This window comes from Phyllopteryx taeniolatus, chromosome 7 (genome assembly GCF_024500385.1).
Source record: "Phyllopteryx taeniolatus isolate TA_2022b chromosome 7, UOR_Ptae_1.2, whole genome shotgun sequence".
Taxonomy (NCBI): Eukaryota; Metazoa; Chordata; class Actinopteri; order Syngnathiformes; family Syngnathidae; genus Phyllopteryx; species Phyllopteryx taeniolatus.
The window spans coordinates 18,266,947-18,285,573 of NC_084508.1; the positions used below are offsets into that span (position 1 = coordinate 18,266,947).

The window sequence follows — 18,627 nt, forward strand, 5'->3', positions numbered from 1 at the left end:
GCCCGGACGCGGGTCACCGGGGCCCCCCTCGGGAGCCAGGCCTGGAGGTGGGCCTCGAAGGCGAGCGCCTGGTGGGCGGGCCTGCACCCATGGGGGCCAGAGGCCAAAAGCGTAACGTGGGTCCCCCTTCCCATGGGCTCACCACCTGTAGGAGGGCCCATAGGGGTCGGGTGCAGTGCGAGCTGAGCGGTGGCTGAAAGCAGGGACCTTGGCAATCCGATCCCCAGCTACAGAAGCTGGCTCTAGGGACGTGGAATGTCACATCTCTGGCAGGGAAGGAGCCCGAGCTGGTGTGTGAGGTCGAGAAGTTCCGACTATATATAGTCGGACTCCACACACTGCTGGGGCTCTGGTACCAGTCCTCTTGAGAGGGTTTGGACTCTCTTCCTCTCTGGAGTTGCCCACGGTGAGAGGCGCCGAGCAGGTGTGGATATACTTATTGCCCCCCGGCTCGGCGCTTGTACATTGGGGTTCACTACGTCTCTCGGCTGGCCTCGGAGAATAAAGTGGCTGGGGAGAGGGAAGTCTGGGCGTCCCTGCTAAAGCTACTGCCCCCCGCGACCTGACCTTGGATAAGTGGTAGAGAATGGATGGATGGATCAAATTTATCTAGTTATGCCAGGGACGTATTGTGACAGGCAGAACAATTAAATGCTCCCCCACGAGATAGCAGAAGGTACAGTAAATTAACGTGTGTTTCCACCCTCTGTGACATTTTGGTTTGGTGGTGTGCCATGAGTTTTTTCAAATGTAAAATACATATGTGTCTTGGCTCAATAAAGGTTGGGAAACACTACATGGTTTGCACTCATTGCATGTATCCCAAGATATCCCTGTGTGCCTAAGTGTCTCCTGTATTATCGGTCTGTCATAGGGGGGCATAAAAGCTGTGATCTGGACAGATGTTTTCCAGATTGTTGTGATGTTTTCAGGCTTTGTGGCCATTTTCATCCACGGCACAGTTCTGGTTGGTGGTCCTGCAGCAGTGCTGGAAATTGCTAACAATGGATCGCGGATTAATTTTAATGAGTAAGTGATGACAATTTCATTAGTCAAAGAGTATTCTTTGTATGAAGATAGAGCCAGTTGACACAATTAGTATAAGCCTTCCATTAGCATTTTTCTAAAGAGCTAAGAGTAGTGTACAGTTATTTTACCGATAATACAAGTGCAGTACATTGCTTGCTTGGAGGCAAAGATGTGTCAGTTGATTTTTGACAGATTCTACATTGTGGGTGAGTTGAGGGGGGAGTGGCAAGGGGGGGCTTAGCTAAAGGTCAGTTGACTTCCGGTAGTTGTATATTTGGTATTTTACACATTTGTATAAACAAAATGAAATAATTGTACTTTAAGTGGCTCTCTCTGGATGTTTTGTACAGTTTTAACTTTGACCCACGACAACGTTACACCTTCTGGAGCTTGACTGTTGGGGCTTCACTTTTGTGGCTGTCCATGTATGGAGTAAACCAAGCTCAAGTCCAACGCTACGTCTCCTGCAGGACTGAGAGACAGGCCCAGTGGTGAGTCATCCCGGTCCCTGCTAAAAAAATCAACAACAACAACAGAGCATAGACCAGCAAGGTTCTCACCTATTAGGGACCGTTTGTAAAGCTGCTCACGCCCAAAATAACAGCAACATTTTGTCACATTTAGCTTCAAAATGTGTTTAAAAAACTGGTATACATTTTAGACAGTCACTTTTCTGACTACTTTCTACTTTTAGAACAATATTTGTCAACTGTATAGTTCCATCCATCCATCCATTTTCTGAGCCGCTTCTCCTCACTAGGGTCACGGGCGTGCTGGAGCCTATCCCAGCTATCATCGGGCAGGAGGCAGGGTACACCCTGAACTGGTTGCCAGCCAATCGCAGGGCACATATAAACAAACAACCATTCACAACTACGGGCAATTTAGTCTTCAATTAACCTACCATGCATGTTTTTGGGATGTGGGAGGAAACCGGAGTATGCAGAGGAAACCCACACAGGCACGGGGAGAACATGCAAACTCCACACAGGCGGGGCCACAGAACTGACTAACCAGTCGTCCACCGTGGCATCACGCCAACTGTATAGTTAATGTATGTCACTGTTATATAAATATATCTAAATATAATACATATATATGTATATATATATATATATATATATATATATATATATATATTAAATGTAAATTAAAATTTTAAAACTAAATGTTTTATATATATTTAAATGTTAAATGTAAATCTAAATGTAAATATTAAATATACATGTTAAATGCTAACTGTAAATGTTTCAGGTCAAACTAAATAGTTAGCTAATATGCAAGTCCACACTGTCAAGAAACGGCTGTAACAAAATAAAAGCTGTGTTTGTAGCGTCAAATAGCAACATAAAAAAAAGAAAAGAATAATAATTATCCAGGGAAATGGACCCTTTGAAATATCACTGTCTGAAACCAGTTATGGAAATGTTATTTTCAGTGTTTAGTGTCACTTTTATGAAGAAGTGCCGCATGAAAGTCGCAGGGAGGGAGGGAAGAAAAGAGAGCAGTGAGAAGAAAAGAGAACCAGCCAGAGACCAGTGCTTCTAACTGGCCTGCACGCTCAGAGTGCTTGCCCGCCGGCCGCAAGAGCCCTGGAGGTAGATTTGGGAAAACAAGTGGCAAGGGGGGTGAGGGAAGAAAAAAAGAACTGTTGCTGCCGCTGTGGTTCTTTTTCAGCATGAAGCGTCCCCCCCCCCCCTTTCCTCCTTCCCTCCTTGCGCTCTCGGTTCCCGCGACGTCCACACGAATGGCTGCTTTCTGTTTCGGTTGTCCAGTGCTGAAGGTGGACAGCGGCCGATGGCAGAGGCACTGAGGCAGATGGCGGTAGCTGTGTTAGGTGGCTTCCTTGCTTGAGAAAGGAGGCTGAGGTCCCAGCCAGCGAGGATTTCCAAGGGAGAAGCAGCATCTTCCAACTGCACCCAGCCATAACCCATTGCAGAGCTGTTGCGAAGCAGCACTTCTTCATAAAAGTGACACTAAACTCTCAAAGTACTCATCAAATAAAGTTTCTCTAGATGGTTTGTTATTTCAGGTAGTGATCATCTATGTTCAAGAGTCCATTTCCCTGTAAAAGATGTTTTTTTAATACGTTATTTAACACTGAAAACACACAGTTTTTATTGTGGCACTTCCATTTCTTGGCAGTGTGGATTCCCATATTACCTAAATATTTAGTTCCAACATTGAAACATTTACATTTAACATTTATATTTAACATTTAGTTTTAATATGTATATTTAAATTTCATAATTATATTTAGATTGGCGCCATGGTGGAGGACTGGTTAGCACATCTGCCTCACAGTTCGGAGGACTGGGGTTCAACGCCTGTGTGGCGTTTGCATGTTCTCCTCGTGTCTGTGTGGCTTTTCTTCGGGCACTCTGGTTTCCTCCAACATCCCGAAAACATGCATGGTAGGTTGATTGAAGACTCTAAATTTCCTGTAAGTGTGAATGTGTGCGCGAATGGTTGTTTGTTTATATGTGCCCTGCGATTGGCTGGCGACCAGTTCAGGGTGTGCCCTGCCTCTCGTGCAGAAAAGTGACTCTCGAAAATTCACACGTTTTTTTTTTAAACACTGTTTGAAGCTAAATGTGACAAAATGTAGCTGTTATTTTCTGTGTGAGTTGCTTTACAAACAGCACCCCTTACTCAACAGCACAACCTATGCTGTTTTTCTTGTTTTTTTTGTGTTGCTCTTGCTGGTGACCAGCAGGGCAACAGCAGCCTGCACGAAACCACAACAAAACTGCATATCCTGGTTATGCTTGTGAGCAACTTGCTGGTCTATGCTGTTTTTTTTTTTTTTTTTTTTTTTTTTTTTTTTTTTTTTTTTTCCTACAGTGATGCCTGTGCCTATTCCCACCTCTTGCAGACTTTTTTTCGTTGAGGTAGACAGCAGTGTTAACCAAGGCAATGTTGCAAAAAAGCAAACTCAAGTGTGTCAAGTATCTGAAGAATCAAGTACTGTATAAGTAATATTAAAGTGATAGTGAACTTTTTCTGTTCCCCCTACACAAAGTAAATTCATATTGAAACCGAGTCACTATTAAAATTGGGGTTATGACTTTTTCTTGCAGGGCAATATTTGTCAACCAAGTAGGTTTGTGCCTAATTATTGGCAGTGCAGGTGCCTGCGGCATCGTCATGTTTGCCTATTATATCAAGTGTGATCCACTGAAGTCTGGCAAACTGGCTTCTCCTGATCTTGTGAGTTGAGCACTGCATGGTGCTATGTCTTTGGTCATCATTGCTTATTCTTTCTGTCTTTTGAAATTGATAGTCCCGAGTGATGGAAAGACATGTTTTATTTAGTGGTATATTTGTAAATTGGGCGGCACGGTGACCGACTGGTTAGAGCGTCAGCCTCACAGTTCTGAGGTACGGGGTTCAATCCCCGTCCCCGCCTGTGTGGAGTTTGCATGTTCTCCCCGTGCCTGCGTGGGTTTTCTCCGGGAACTCCGGTTTCCTCCCACATCCCAAAAAAAACATGCATTAATTGGAGACTCTAAATTGCCCGTCGGTATGACTGTGAGTGTGAATAGTTGTTTGTTCCTATGTGCCCTGCGATTGGCTGGCAACCAGTTCAGGGTGTACCCCGCCTCCTGCCCGATGACAGCTGGGATAGGCTCCAGCACGCCCGCGACCCGAGTGAGGAGAAGCGGCTCAGAAAATGGATGGATGGATTTGTAAATTGGTTACTTATGAAGTTTTAGTTATATACAAACAATAATACAGAAGAAAACTGATATATTGTACATACCACTTTGAAAATACATTACAAGTTAGTTAATACTAACACTTTTTCTCTCTCCTCATTTTTTTATGATGCAGTATATGCCATACTTTGTGCTTGATATATTCAAGAGCTATCCTGGCTTTCCGGGTCTTTTCCTGGCCTGCGCATATAGTGGCACTTTGAGGTATTTCAATCTTGAACATAATCTCATATTACTTATTGAGAATTGTATATTAAAGGAGACCGACAGTATTATTAATTGTTTTCATAATGTAAAACCATTCCCAGGTGTCGTACTAACATGCTTTCATCAAAATACCCTTCAAACTGCAAATGAAAGGCGCTTGCACAGCTCGGGTTGTGATCAGGGGGGCCGTTCCTCCCACTCATGCCCATCCAGGTCTCAATGTCATTGCCCACGTGAACATTGAAGTCTCCCAGCAGAACAAGGGAGTGCCCCGTGGGAGAGCTCTCCAGCACCCCCTCCAAGGACTCCAAAAAGGACTACTGTTTGGTGCATAGGCACAAACAACAGTCAAGACCCATGCCCCCACCCGAAGGCAGTAGGAGGCTACCCTCTCATCCACCAGATTGAACCCCAATGTGCAGGCATAGAGCCTGGGGACAATAAGTATGCCCACACCTGCGCTGTGCCTCTGGCTGTGGGAACCTCCAGAGTGGAAGAGTCCAAACTATGTGTGGGAGCGAGGCCGACAATATCTAGCTGGAACGTCACAACGACACACACCAAATTGGGCTCCTTCCCTGCCTGAGAAGTGACATTCCACATCCCTAGAGTCAGTTTCTGTAGGCTTGGGATCGGACCTTCGGCAGTCACCCAGCTCACTTTGCACCCGAGCCCCTTGCCCCTCCCACAGGTGGTGAGCCCATGGGAAGGGGGACCAACCTCTTCGGGATGTTCCCGGCCGGGCCCCATAGGTGCAGGCCTGGCCACCAGGCGCTCACCATCAAGCCCCACCTCCAGGCCTGGCTCCGGAGGGGGGCCTCGGTGACCCATGTCCATGCAAGGGAAAATGGAATCCATTAATCATACTCGCCAGAGGGAGGGTCATTTGAGCTGTACTTTGGCCCCTCACCTGGGACCTGTTTGTCATGGATGACCCTACCAGGAGAATAACGCCCAAGACAGCTTAGCTCCTAGGATCAATGGGACACACAAGGCCCTCCACCACGACAAGGTGACGGATAGCTCAGGCAGGGGACTGATAATAATAATGGTCTCAAAATACTCACTAATTGTGAGTAAATTGTGACGTATGAAATCTGGGCCTGTTTAATAAAACATGAAGTTGATATACTTGCAGGAAGCCATTACTTTTTCTGTTGTATAAATGGCAACAGTTACACATGTATATTTTACCTTTTTTTCCTTCAAAGATACATATTTGTGATTAATAAATAATAAATTTCAGATAAATTAGGTGAAATTGTAAACATTTTCCACGGGACCCCAAGTGATCCCTCACAGCACACTCATGTGCCAAGGCACCTGGGTTGAAAATCACTAGTCCACCTCCACCAGTTCAGAGTAATTCTACTAACAAATACTGTTCAATACAGTAATGACAAAAAAGAATTAAATGAAGGAAGACTTTCAATTAAATTTTTTTGCAGCACAGTTTCCACGAGTATTAATGCGATGGCTGCAGTAACGATGGAGGACCTCTTTCGACAATATCTGCGCAACATGAGCCAGAAGAAATGGATCCTTATTTCTAAAGGACTGAGTAAGATTGATGAATACTCATTCATTCATTCACAATTTTTTCAGTCACACATTTGTTTAAAATCTACAAGGCTGAGGCTGTTGTTCAATGTAAATGAGAACAGCAGCATGCTGATGCTGTCACATACAGTGAGGCCACACTATTGACTCTTCTTTCTTTCTATTCTCTTTCAAGCCTTCCTCTATGGAGTTGCTTGTATAATCATAGCTGTTCTAGCCTCCTTCCTGGACTGGGGAGTTCTTCAGGTAAACAACTCGGTAACCAATTTTGTGCATAGCATCTTCTTTATAGCGTGAACCCTCAAAAGTCAAACACAGTCTATTTTGTGTTGCTGGTTGACATCCAAGTTGTTCTACAGTCATTTCAAAATATAATTTTCATAATTTAATAATTAACTGGCGGCACGGTGGACGACTGGTTAGAGCGTCTGCCTCACAGTTCTGAAGACTGGGGTTCAATCCCTGGCCCCGCCTGTGTGGAGTTTGCATGTTCTCCCCATGCCTGGGTTGGTTTTCTCCGGGTCCTCCCACATCCCAAAAACATGCATGGTAGGTTAAGTGACAACTCTAAATTGCCCGTAGGTGTGAATGTGAGTGCAAATGGTTGTTTGTTTATATGTGCCCTGCGATTGGCTGGCAACCAGTTCAGGGTGTACCCCGCCTCCTGCCCGATGGTAGCTGGGATTGGCTCCAGCACTCCCGCGACCCTTGTGAGGAGAAGCGGCTCAGACAATGGATGGATGGATGGATAATAATTAACTTTATTAACCTGTACAGGCAATGTTTTAAGTAACCTTTACATTTTCATCCATTCATTCACCTTCTGTACCGCTTATCCTCACCAGTGTCGCAGGCTTGCTAGAGCCTATCCCAGCTGTCTTTGGGCGAGAGGCGGGGTACACACTGAAGTGGTCGCCTGCCAATAACAGGGCACATATAAACAAACCACCATTCACACTCACGTTCGCACCTACAGGCAATTTAGAGTCCTCAATTAACCTACCATGCATGTTTTGGGATGTGGGAGGAAACCGGAGTACCCGGAGAAAACCCACGCAGGCACGGGGAGAACCTGAAAACTCCACACAGGCAAGGCTGAATTTGAACCAGGGTCCTCAGAACTGTGAGGCAGACGTGCTAACCAGCCGGCCACTGTGCTACCCCTTTACATTTTGCCACTTTATAATAAAACTAAAATAAAATAACACTACTCACCCTTTGATGACACCTAACAATGTAATGGAGAAGGAACAGGATGAAAGTGTTTGGAGAGTGTTACTCTCACCTACTGGCGTTTTATGAGTCATGCTGGAATGAATGAATAAATGTTGTGTACTGAACAATACATGTCTTTATGTTTTCTGCTTGGTAAATGTATTTTGTGTATGTAATTGATATGTAATTATTTGTTGTTGTTGTTGTTGTGACTTTCAGCTTGTCCCATCAGGGGTCACCACAGCGAGTCACTTGCTTTATTTGTTTGTCACAGTTTTTCCGTAGGATGGCCCACCCATTTTGAAATTCATTTTTCTTTTTATCATGCCGAAAAATCTAAGTGCTTTCTGCGAGAGGTGTAAAGCTAAAACCCAAAGCCACTTGCCTCAAGTTTCACATCTTTAGTTCAACTATTTGTCCACGGTCATTGTGTTCTCTCCTCAGGGGTCCTTTACAGTCATGGCTGTGATCAGTGGTCCATTGCTAGGTGTATTCATCTTGGGGATGTTTATTCCTGCCTCAAATGCACTGGTGAGGTTTTGTTTTTGTCAAATATGAAGGAGCTTCAGAAAATATTAGCACAAACTTGACAACATTTTGGGACTTCTTTCAAAACCGTTGTTGGCATACAACTGAAACAATTTTTTTTTCTTTTGTCATTCTTCTTCCGCTTTAGTCGGGTTGTGTTGGGAGAAGGGAAGACAAATGTGGAAAAATAACCAATAAATGACTGAAATGATTGGTGCAATATCCTGATCAGGGATACAGAATTGTGCACCTCGTTTTTCTTGTTACTCAAGCGTCAACTTTGATAATGAGTTATAATGTGTATGGTGCTGCGGAGTCTTACTGCTTTTTGAATGTGATTCTGCATACTTCATTAAACCTTTAGTATAGTTTCTTTTTCTTTTGTCACTTTCTTTTTTTAACACCACTTGATGAGTGCCGGCCCTTCTTTTGGAATAAGTACTGCAAAAAAGCCACAAAAAGGAAAAGTTAATGCTTCTGTCATGGTCTGTGTTTTGGGTTTGGGTTGTGTTTAGTTTTGTTCCATGTTTTCCTGTGTTCCATGTTTGTCGTGTGCTCATTAGGTTGTTGTGTCCACCTGTTCTCGTCTATTTTGTGTCGACCAATCAGCTCTCTCCAGCCACTCGTGTCTTGTCCAGGTGTTCCTCGTTGTCTCGTCAATTTGTTTGTATTTAGTTCCCTGGGTTCTTTCAGTCCTTGTCGGTTCATTGTCGTTGTCACATGTCTTGCCATGTCATAGTCGCCAGTTGTTTTTGTCATAGTCGCCAGTTGTTTTTGTCATAGTCGCCTGTTGTTTTATCATTGATTAAATATTATTATTTTGAGATTCCCGCACTCCTGCCTTGCCTCCCTGCTTCCCTGCAATTGGGTCCACCATGTTCTTGCCTTGCGTTCCTCGCCGTCGCCCTAACCATGTTCTTGACAGAATGAACCGACCAGAACAGGACCCAGCGGGAAGAACATGGCGTCACCCTGGACGCCACCAAACTGCCTCCCACCGTCCTCAGCCTGCCATCCATACCTACCCTCCTCCAGTAAGCCCTATCATTCAGTCTTTTCTGTCCTTTTCCTCGGGTCCCCCCACTTGTCCTAGTTATTCACCATGCCCTACTATTGTACATCCACATGTTTCTTTAGATTCAGATTTTTCTGATTGTGAAGATGGCCCTGATTTAGTTAACCTCCTATCTGATTCTGACTCTGACACAGATTTAGATTTTTATGGTTCCTTCCCTAGTTTATCCCGTCCTCGTCCGTTTTTGTCACGTCTCCCCGTTTCCAACCCCAGTGAGTCCAAATCCTTTCCCTCTGACCTTTTCTTGGGCACCCGTTTGGCCATCTACCCGGGACCGCCGCGTGGTGGCCAACGGAGGCGCCCAAGTAAAGGTCAAATTTTGCCCCCTCGTTTTTTCCCCCCTGTTCACAAATCACTTGATTTTTCACCTGTTCCCACACGTTGTTCCACGGCTCCAATTAAGTCACGTCTAGTCAAACCTGCCCCCAAGCCATGTTCAGTACCAGCCATTTTTCCTAGTTCACCTTCCCGAGACCTTGTGCACTCTTCCACTCCTGTACCCTCTACTCCCACACCTCAATGGCGGCAGGCTGAGGAAGCGACTGCAGCTCCCGTTCCGGCTCCTCGGCAGCTGCGCCAGGCTCCCGCACCGGCGGCGCTCGTCCAGCGGCCGCCACCCGTCCTTGCTCCGGCGGCGCTCGTCCAGCGGCCGCCACCCGTCCTTGCTCCGGCGGCGCTCGTCCAGCGGCCGCCACCCGTCCTTGTTCCGGCGGCGCTCGTCCAGCGGCCGCCACCTGACCCTGCTCCGCCGGTGCTCCTCCAGCGGCCGCCACCCGTCCTTGCTCCGGCGGCGCTGGTCCAGCGGCCGCCACCTGACCCTACTCCAACGGCGCTCGTCCAGCGGCCGCCACCCGACCCTGCTCCGCCGGCGCTCGTCCAGCGGCCGCCACCCGACCCTGCTCCGCCGGCGCTCGTCCAGCGGCCGCCACCCGACCCTGCTCCGGCGGCGCTTGTCCAGCGGCCGCCACCCGACCCTGCTCCGCCGGCGCTCGTCCAGCGGCCGCCACCCGACCCTGCTCCGGCGGCGCTCGTCCAGCGGCCGCCACCCGACCCTGCTCCGGCGGCGCTCGTCCAGCGGCCGCCACCCGTCCTTGCTCCGGCGGCGCTCGTCCAGCGGCCGCCACCCGTCCTTGCTCCGGCGGCGCTCGTCCAGCGGCCGCCATCCGTCCATGCTCCGGCGGCGCTCGTCCAGCGGCCGCCACCCGTCCTTGCTCCGGCGGCGCTTGTCCAGCGGCCGCCACCTGACCCTGCTCCAGCGGTGCTCGTCCAGCGGCCGCCACCCGTCCTTGCTCCGGCGGCGCTCGTCCAGCGGCCGCCACCCGACCCTGCTCCGGCGGCGCTCGTCCAGCGGCCGCCACCTGACCCTGCTCCGGCGGCGCTCGTCCAGCGGCCGCCACCCGACCCTGCTCCGGCGGCGCTCGTCCAGCGGCCGCCACCCGTCCTTGCTCCGGCGGCGCTCGTCCAGCGGCCGCCACCCGACCATGTTCCGGCGGCGCTCGTCCAGCGGCCGCCACCCGTCCTTGCTCCGGCGGCGCTCGTCCAGCGGCCGCCACCCGTCCTTGTTCCGGCGGCGCTCGTCCAGCGGCCGCCACCTGACCCTGCTCCGCCGGTGCTCCTCCAGCGGCCGCCACCTGACCCTGCTCCGCCGGTGCTCCTCCAGCGGCCGCCACCCGTCCTTGCTCCGGCGGCAATGGTCCAGCGGCCGCCACCTGACCCTGCTCCAACGGCGCTCGTCCAGCGGCCGCCACCCGCCCTTGCTCCGGCGGCGCTCGTCCAGCGGCCGCCACCCGCCCTTGCTCCAACGGCGCTCGTCCAGCGGCCGCCACCCGACCCTGCTCCGGCGGCGCTTGTCCAGCGGCCGCCACCCGACCCTGCTCCGCCGGCGCTCGTCCAGCGGCCGCCACCCGACCCTGCTCCGGCGGCGCTCGTCCAGCGGCCGCCACCCGACCCTGCTCCGGCGGCGCTCGTCCAGCGGCCGCCACCCGTCCTTGCTCCGGCGGCGCTCGTCCAGCGGCCGCCACCCGTCCTTGCTCCGGCGGCGCTCGTCCAGCGGCCGCCATCCGTCCATGCTCCGGCGGCGCTCGTCCAGCGGCCGCCACCCGTCCTTGCTCCGGCGGCGCTTGTCCAGCGGCCGCCACCTGACCCTGCTCCAGCGGTGCTCGTCCAGCGGCCGCCACCCGTCCTTGCTCCGGCGGCGCTCGTCCAGCGGCCGCCACCCGACCCTGCTCCGGCGGCGCTCGTCCAGCGGCCGCCACCCGACCCTGCTCCGGCGGCGCTCGTCCAGCGGCCGCCACCCGACCCTGCTCCGGCGGCGCTCGTCCAGCGGCCGCCACCCGACCCACGCTCCGGCGGCGCTCGTCCAGCGGCCGCCACCCGACCACGCTCCGGCGGCACTCGTCCAACGGCCGCCACCCGACCACGCTCCGGCGGCACTCGTCCAGCAGCCGCCACCCGACCACGCTCCGGCGGCGCTCGTCCAGCGGCCGCCACCCGACCACGCTCCGGCGGCGCGCGTCCAGCGGCCGCCACCAGACCCTGCTCCGGCGGCGCTCGTCCAGCGGCCGCCACCCGACCCTGCTCCGGCGGCGCTCGTCCAGCGGCCGCCACCCGACCACGCTCCGGCGGCGCTCGTCCAGCGGCCGCCACCCAACCCTATTGCCTGGCCCCTGCATTACCATTGGGTTCGGCACCGTGGCCGTCCGCCTGAATGGCCCTGTAAAGACCCTGGTGCTTGGCGTCCTGGACGACCTCCTGAACCGCTCAGCCAAGCACCTCACCTCGGGTGGCCTGGATGCCCACCAGACTGACCTGAGGGGTGGACTCTGTGCCCTCCTCCAGGCCCCCTTCCGCCCACCCTGGGTTGATGACTTTTTGGTTGTTGTTTGGGGAACGTCTGGGATCCGTTCCTTTAGAGGGGGGGTACTGTCATCGTCTGTGTTTTGGGTTTGGGTTGTGTTTAGTTTTGTTCCATGTTTTCCTGTGTTCCATGTTTGTCGTGTGCTCATTAGGTTGTTGTGTCCACCTGTTCTCGTCTATTTTGTGTCGACCAATCAGCTCTCTCCAGCCACTCGTGTCTTGTCCAGGTGTTCCTCGTTGTCTCGTCAATTTGTTTGTATTTAGTTCCCTGGGTTCTTTCAGTCCTTGTCGGTTCATTGTCGTTGTCACATGTCTTGCCATGTCATAGTCGCCAGTTGTTTTTGTCATAGTCGCCTGTTGTTTTATCATTGATTAAATATTATTATTTTGAGATTCCCGCACTCCTGCCTTGCCTCCCTGCTTCCCTGCAATTGGGTCCACCATGTTCTTGCCTTGCGTTCCTCGCCGTCGCCCTAACCATGTTCTTGACAGCTTCAAAGTTAAATGATTGATGATCCTGAGCTGAAGTCTCACACCATATACCGTCTTCATGCATGATGTGTGATGGCATTTCAGACTCAAGAGGAGAGTTATATATTTCCCCTGGTTTTTGTTACATATTAAATTGTAAGACCTCAGGGCAATATGGCTCGAAAGGTTCAATTGCCTATTTTGATGTTTCAGGGGGCATTCTCTGGAACAGCAGTGGGCTATTGTGTCTCTTTGTGGCTGGCTGTTGGTTCCACTCTTTACCCGCCCAGTTCAAGGACCATGGGCGTATTGCCTAGTTACACAGCCGAGTGTGAACCTCGAAACATCACCCTGAATGGTACACACCATCAAGACTCCATCTCAACCGCACTTCATCCTGACAACCCAGGGTCAGTGATACCCGAAAAGCAATTATCTTTTTCAGTAATGACATATATTAAATACACACAAGTAAAAATTCTGTGCATATCAGTAATATCCAAGGCATCAAGGAACTAAAGACATTTGTCATCTCTTCCAATATCTAGGGGCCTGCATAACTTGTACTCTATCTCCTATCTCTATATTGGTGCCCTGGGAACAAGCTCGGTTGTCCTAGTTGGGCTCCTCATGAGCTATGCTGCAGGTAAGCACATGGTATAAAAACACTCAGGGCACATTAATAAATAGACTAATCAATGTAATTGTTTCTCAAATGTTTACTCGGTCACAAACCTCTGGCTTTACTTGCTCACGTTTTGTGTGTTCTTGGGCAAAAGCTAGTGCTGTATGTTCCAGGTTTGGCAAAGTGTCCACCTATGTAAATATGGAGCCCGTTTCGGCTAGGCTATGTTCAGTTTTATGGTGAATTTTTATGTCACATTATTGTGGACGTGAGCACATTTCTCCCAACACGCAGGACCAATGAAGAGAACTGATCTTAAAGAGGGTTTATTATGGTGGGACTTGGGTAAGAAGCAAGCAGTCATCCAATCACAGGGCGGGGTAAGTGATGATGTCACATTTTGTTCTGAAAGATGACAAATACTGCTGCAATCATGACTCGGTGCATCCGTTTATAAATATGAACATCTGTTTATTCGAAGACTGAAATGGCATCTCCAGTTTTCTGTAGTGCTTTGTCCTCATTAGGGTCACAGGTGAGCCCAGCTGACTTTGGGCGAGAGGAATGGGTACACCCTTGACTGGTCGCAGGTCAATCACAGTCCACATATAGACAAACAACCATTCGGACTCACATCCACACCTATGAACTATTTAAAACAGGGATGTCAAACAAATTTTCAGTGTGGGCCACGTTGTAGTTATGTTTTCCATAGTGGGCCATTATGACTAAAACGATGTAAATGTACGCCTGGAAAAAAAAAATGAATGAGATAAAAAATAACACTTCTACCTTTGTTGGTATTTTTATCTGGCAGGCCACATCATTTTATGTGGCATGCTAAGTGTCGGCTTCACATTTCTTGCTAAAGTACTGTATATATTGAAATTGTAAATTATCTTATGTTTAATAATGTTGAGACATTGCATATTTGTGTTATTAAACCAATTTTTTTTGCATAAATTAAACAATATTTTAACAATTTTTTCTTGGCTGTATATACAGCTCTGAAAATAATTATGAGACCACAGCAAAATTATCAGTTTTTTTCAATTTAGCAATTTATAGGTATAGATTTGAGCAAAATGAACATTGGTTTTATTCTATAAATTACTTCCTTACAACATAATTCCGAATGCAACTAAACTAAAATAAATTGTCATTTAAAGTCGGAGTTTGCAAAAAACATGATGAGATATAATCTAACTCAAACAAAAAAAAAAGTAATGTTATTACTTGCAATGAAAATATTTTTTGCTTGCGATGACGATATTTGCGTGTGCGCTCCCTGACTTTTTGCTCAAGCTCCAATCTCTGTGCGTGTGAACTCCCTGACTTTTTGCTCACTTCCAATCTTTGTGCGCGCTCTGCCTGACTTTTTGCGTTTTCTTTTTGCCACAAACCTCTCAGGTGGGTGGGCTTTAGGTTTGTGAGAGATTTGTGCCAAAAAGATAATGCAAAAAGGCAGCCAGTGCATGCAGAGGGATTTTTATTTATTTATTTATTTATTTTTATAGGTCAAGTAGAAAGGAAGATCTGTATCCCTTTGATGCCGGAACAGTTTTTCTGTGTCACATTGGACTTTTTAAGCTACCACTGTGGTTTCTTTGTATTCTAATGGATATTTATTGAGAAATACAGTCGTTCAGTCGAACAGAACACAGTTTTTTAAGGGGAGCGACAAAAAAACAAAGGAGAGAGAATGAAAAGTTAACTAAATAATATCGGAAGAGAACACAACAAAAGACAAAGCACTCGCTGTAAACAAGATGAGGAAAGTAAAGCATTATATAACTAGTAAAATGACACATTGGATGAGAGTGTTGTATGGGTCAGGAGTGCTACGAAGGAAAGACAGGACAAGATAGGGCAGGACTGGACAGGACAGGCAAAGGAGGGGAAGCATGCAGGATAGGAGTCGTGGATCCGGCTGTACAACTGAAGTGTGGTGGGAGTGGCTATGTAAATTATAAACCTCTGTAGGACCAGCGTGTAAGCGGGGGGATACCCAAGAAATTCGCATAGTTATAAGTTATTTGTCGCAATGAGTGAGTGGCCCTACACCCAGTCGCAGGGGTGTATGTCTACAGACACATGCAAGTAAAGTGACAGTGTTTCGAACGCCCAACAACTGTCAGAAGTGTCCTGTAATTGCTGTGCCTGTACCGCGGGGGCTGAGGACCCCACCCCACCCAATCGAGAGGTGGGGTCAGGCCCAGGAGTCCACCCGAGAGCGGCCCGGTGGAAGGGACACCTCCCACACAGAGGGATCCAGGGTGGTCCACCGGCCAGGGTGGTCCACCGGCCCCACCTGGAGGAGGCCGCATGGACCCACCGTCCCGCCCAACCACCACCCCCCCCTCACACACACACACAGAGGGGAGCCCCCATAGCAAGCAGCCATCTAGCCAGAGGGTCCAGCCCCAGGAACACCGCCATGAGGCTAGTGAGAACCCACCTCCCCCCCTGTTACTATGACTGCCAGGTCCCCGGCGGGCAGTCATTGGCCCTATCCCGTGTATAAGTGGCCCCTGAGTGGTATGGTGCATTACAATCTGAATGGCCCATGAGGATGGCACGGGGGCAGGGCTGCCAGGCAGATTTTGAAAACTTGCATATTGCACCATTAAATAAAATAAAAAAAACATACAATGTTATTATATTTGCAGAAAATGAAAAAAAAACTTTTTTTTTTTAAAGTAAGACGTTTTTTTGGGTCTTGTAATTTTTTTTCCTGTGGGTACATTGATATGGTTTTAGTAAAAACGGCTCACTGAGGGGGGAAAATAACTACAATGTGGTCCACAACAAAAAAAAGAGTGACATTTCTGTTTCAATGCAGCATACTTTTTACGTTTGAGTATTTTTATTAAGAAACGTTTTACCTTTATCCGGTACATTAAGCAGCATTCTGCTTGCTATCTATTATTGCTTCTGCAATCCATTTATTTTTATTTATTTTATCTGTTCTATTTTTTGGGTTCATCAAAAAGTCTTGTGCCTCGGCTGCAGTCACTGGATTTTGTTTCACCAATCTAGCGTAACCACGAGCAACGTTTGACTCGATTTCACCAATCAAATGGAATCACACAAAGTGTAGAGACTTACATACAGAAGCAGTTTTTGAAGTGACTAATTTATGTGAAACATGGCAGTTACAACTGGGGACATAATGGCATTCGACTCATAGTCAGAAGAGGCACAAAACCCCTGGCCTCCCTGACATTTAATCTTCTGTATGTTTACCTTACCAACTATGAAAAAGAACAGCCATGACATCTGTCTGCCTAAAAATGTCCTCATTTTAGCCTACAAAAACTCTACTGCAAACTTATTCTTGTTTATCTATGTAATCTTTGCCTGGTGAACCTATTGTGCTGTTTAATGAGTGATAACAATGAAAGTTAATTTATTGTGGCTGAGTCTGCCTTCAGATTTATTATATATAAATATTAGATGTATTATCGTTTCAGTTAAAGTGATAGACAAATTCTGAATTTGAACATTCCCATTTTATATTTTTGTCTATTTGATGTTCACGCCCTGGTTAAATAAATAAGACATCAGAAGTCAATCACCAGTTACTCATTACTTGAGTAGTTTTTCACTGAATACTTATTACTTACTCAAGTAATTGTTTGGAGTACTACTTTTTACTTTTATTTGAGTCATATTATTCTAAAGTAACAAGATTCTTACTTGAATACAATTTTTGGCTACTCCAACCTCCTCTGTCCATGACTGACAGTGGGCCTAGAAAATAATATTGTCAGTTTGTGGTTTTGAAGTGTGGGCTAAAAGTGTTGTTTCATGGGGCCCCAAATGTATTTTCTGTTTGCTCCTAAACTATTTTTTCCCCTTTTTTAGAGCACAACATGTACAGAGAGACAGTGTGTGGCTATGACGGAGCCGCATGAAAGTGACGAAAACCACGCAGAAGAAATGGAAAACTTTAACATTATTAAGTCCATTGTCCAAGTGTAAACAGAAGTTTTTATCCAAAGAACATACTGTAATTTATACCTTGTTGCAGGACATCTGCACATCTTAATTTCCCTCACGGGATTAATAAAGCATCTATCAATCAAATTCTTTTTCAATCAACTTCTGTAATTGTTGGCTGGATCACAGAGCAGACTCCACAAACGATGAGCAATCGAGAAAGATTTATTTAACCAAAAGTGCACACAAACGTAAAGTACAAATAACACATACCGAGAGCGAAAAACGATGACTAAAGATCGTTGCGAAACAACTAAACGGAGGTAACAAAGAGGTGGATGGAGCCACAGGGAAAGGAAGAAAAAAAACGACTCTAACCTCCACCAAGTACAAGCGTAGAAAAAAAAATCACAGAAAAAACAACGAAATATTATCTCTGGGAGGAACAAGACAAACACAAAACAGCGACCAGCAAGGTAATACTTCCATTTGCTGAAGTTGCACCTAAATACAAGAAAGAGTAAATTGCCAGCAGGTATGCCAAGGACAGTGGTGTGCAAAGGGGGTGGGCGAGGGGGCGGTGTCCCCGTGGATCCACCTGGGGAGGAGCATCCAAACTGACCGTCCCGAATTTCGCTCAGGAAAAACATAATTGGAGGCGTGAAATTTCCATCAGCAAAATCAGCTATCTCAAATGAATGTGTTTTTTTGAGTGTAGGCATAGGTAGCTAGCTACAGCAATTGCACCGGATAACCGCAGATGCGAACAAAGGTGTTCAAATTCTCATCAAGTGGGGGAGAGACGACTCATGCCGGACTCCAAAGTCACCTGGCGTCGTTTTAGCCAAGCCCAAAAAATCCGGAAAACTGAAATGACAAGAAACAGTTGAACGCTATCACCACAATTGAGTACAGCACTACATAGTTCTCAGTCTTTGCATATTTTCAGCAGTTATCTTCAAACATGTAGTTCCAAATTTCTGAATTCACTTTACAGGGTCTTTGAGTGCATCGTGCTCTGTTTAAGTGATAAAAAAACAAATAACAGTTTTTGTGAGATGTCACTAATTTGTGCAAGACAAAAGTTGTTGTTTTTTCACCTTTGGGCTCCGTAGGTTTGAGTTTGTTGCATTTGAAGCGGGAAGTATGAACAGAAATTAGTTTGCCCCATTAAGGATTAAATGCTATATATTCGCTGTCAACTTTTTTTTTTTTTTTTGGGGAGAGCTCTATTTGTCCTGTATTTTCTCTCCCTTTATCCGTCTTTACACAACATTTTTTTCCCACATAGTACTCTCTATCTCTGCCTTCCTGCATCTATAACTCAACTTTCTCCAGCATAGTAGTCTTTATCTCCCCTTTTCTCTGTCGCTCTCCCTTGTTCTGTCTGCACCTAAAGT

The 18,627-nt window shown here is 47.6% G+C and overlaps 1 protein-coding gene across 2 annotated transcripts in view; it reads left to right on the forward strand.

The window, feature by feature from the left end:
* Positions 1-17,364, forward strand: part of slc5a5 (solute carrier family 5 member 5) — a 30,428-nt gene extending 13,064 nt beyond the window's left edge. The window contains exons 7-17 of one of the 2 annotated variants that reach the window (XM_061778849.1): positions 875-1,029; positions 1,380-1,520; positions 4,110-4,239; positions 4,864-4,952; positions 6,404-6,516; positions 6,691-6,761; positions 8,175-8,261; positions 12,874-13,070; positions 13,209-13,306; positions 13,580-13,665; positions 17,153-17,364. In XM_061778849.1, coding sequence (XP_061634833.1) covers positions 875-1,029; positions 1,380-1,520; positions 4,110-4,239; positions 4,864-4,952; positions 6,404-6,516; positions 6,691-6,761; positions 8,175-8,261; positions 12,874-13,070; positions 13,209-13,306; positions 13,580-13,665; positions 17,153-17,269 — 1,284 coding nt within the window. In that variant the 3' untranslated portion in view covers positions 17,270-17,364. The remainder of the gene's footprint in view (positions 1-874; positions 1,030-1,379; positions 1,521-4,109; positions 4,240-4,863; positions 4,953-6,403; positions 6,517-6,690; positions 6,762-8,174; positions 8,262-12,873; positions 13,071-13,208; positions 13,307-13,579; positions 13,666-17,152) is intronic. The other variant, XM_061778850.1, reaches the window with a different exon arrangement.
* The last annotated feature ends 1,263 nt before the right edge of the window (positions 17,365-18,627 follow it).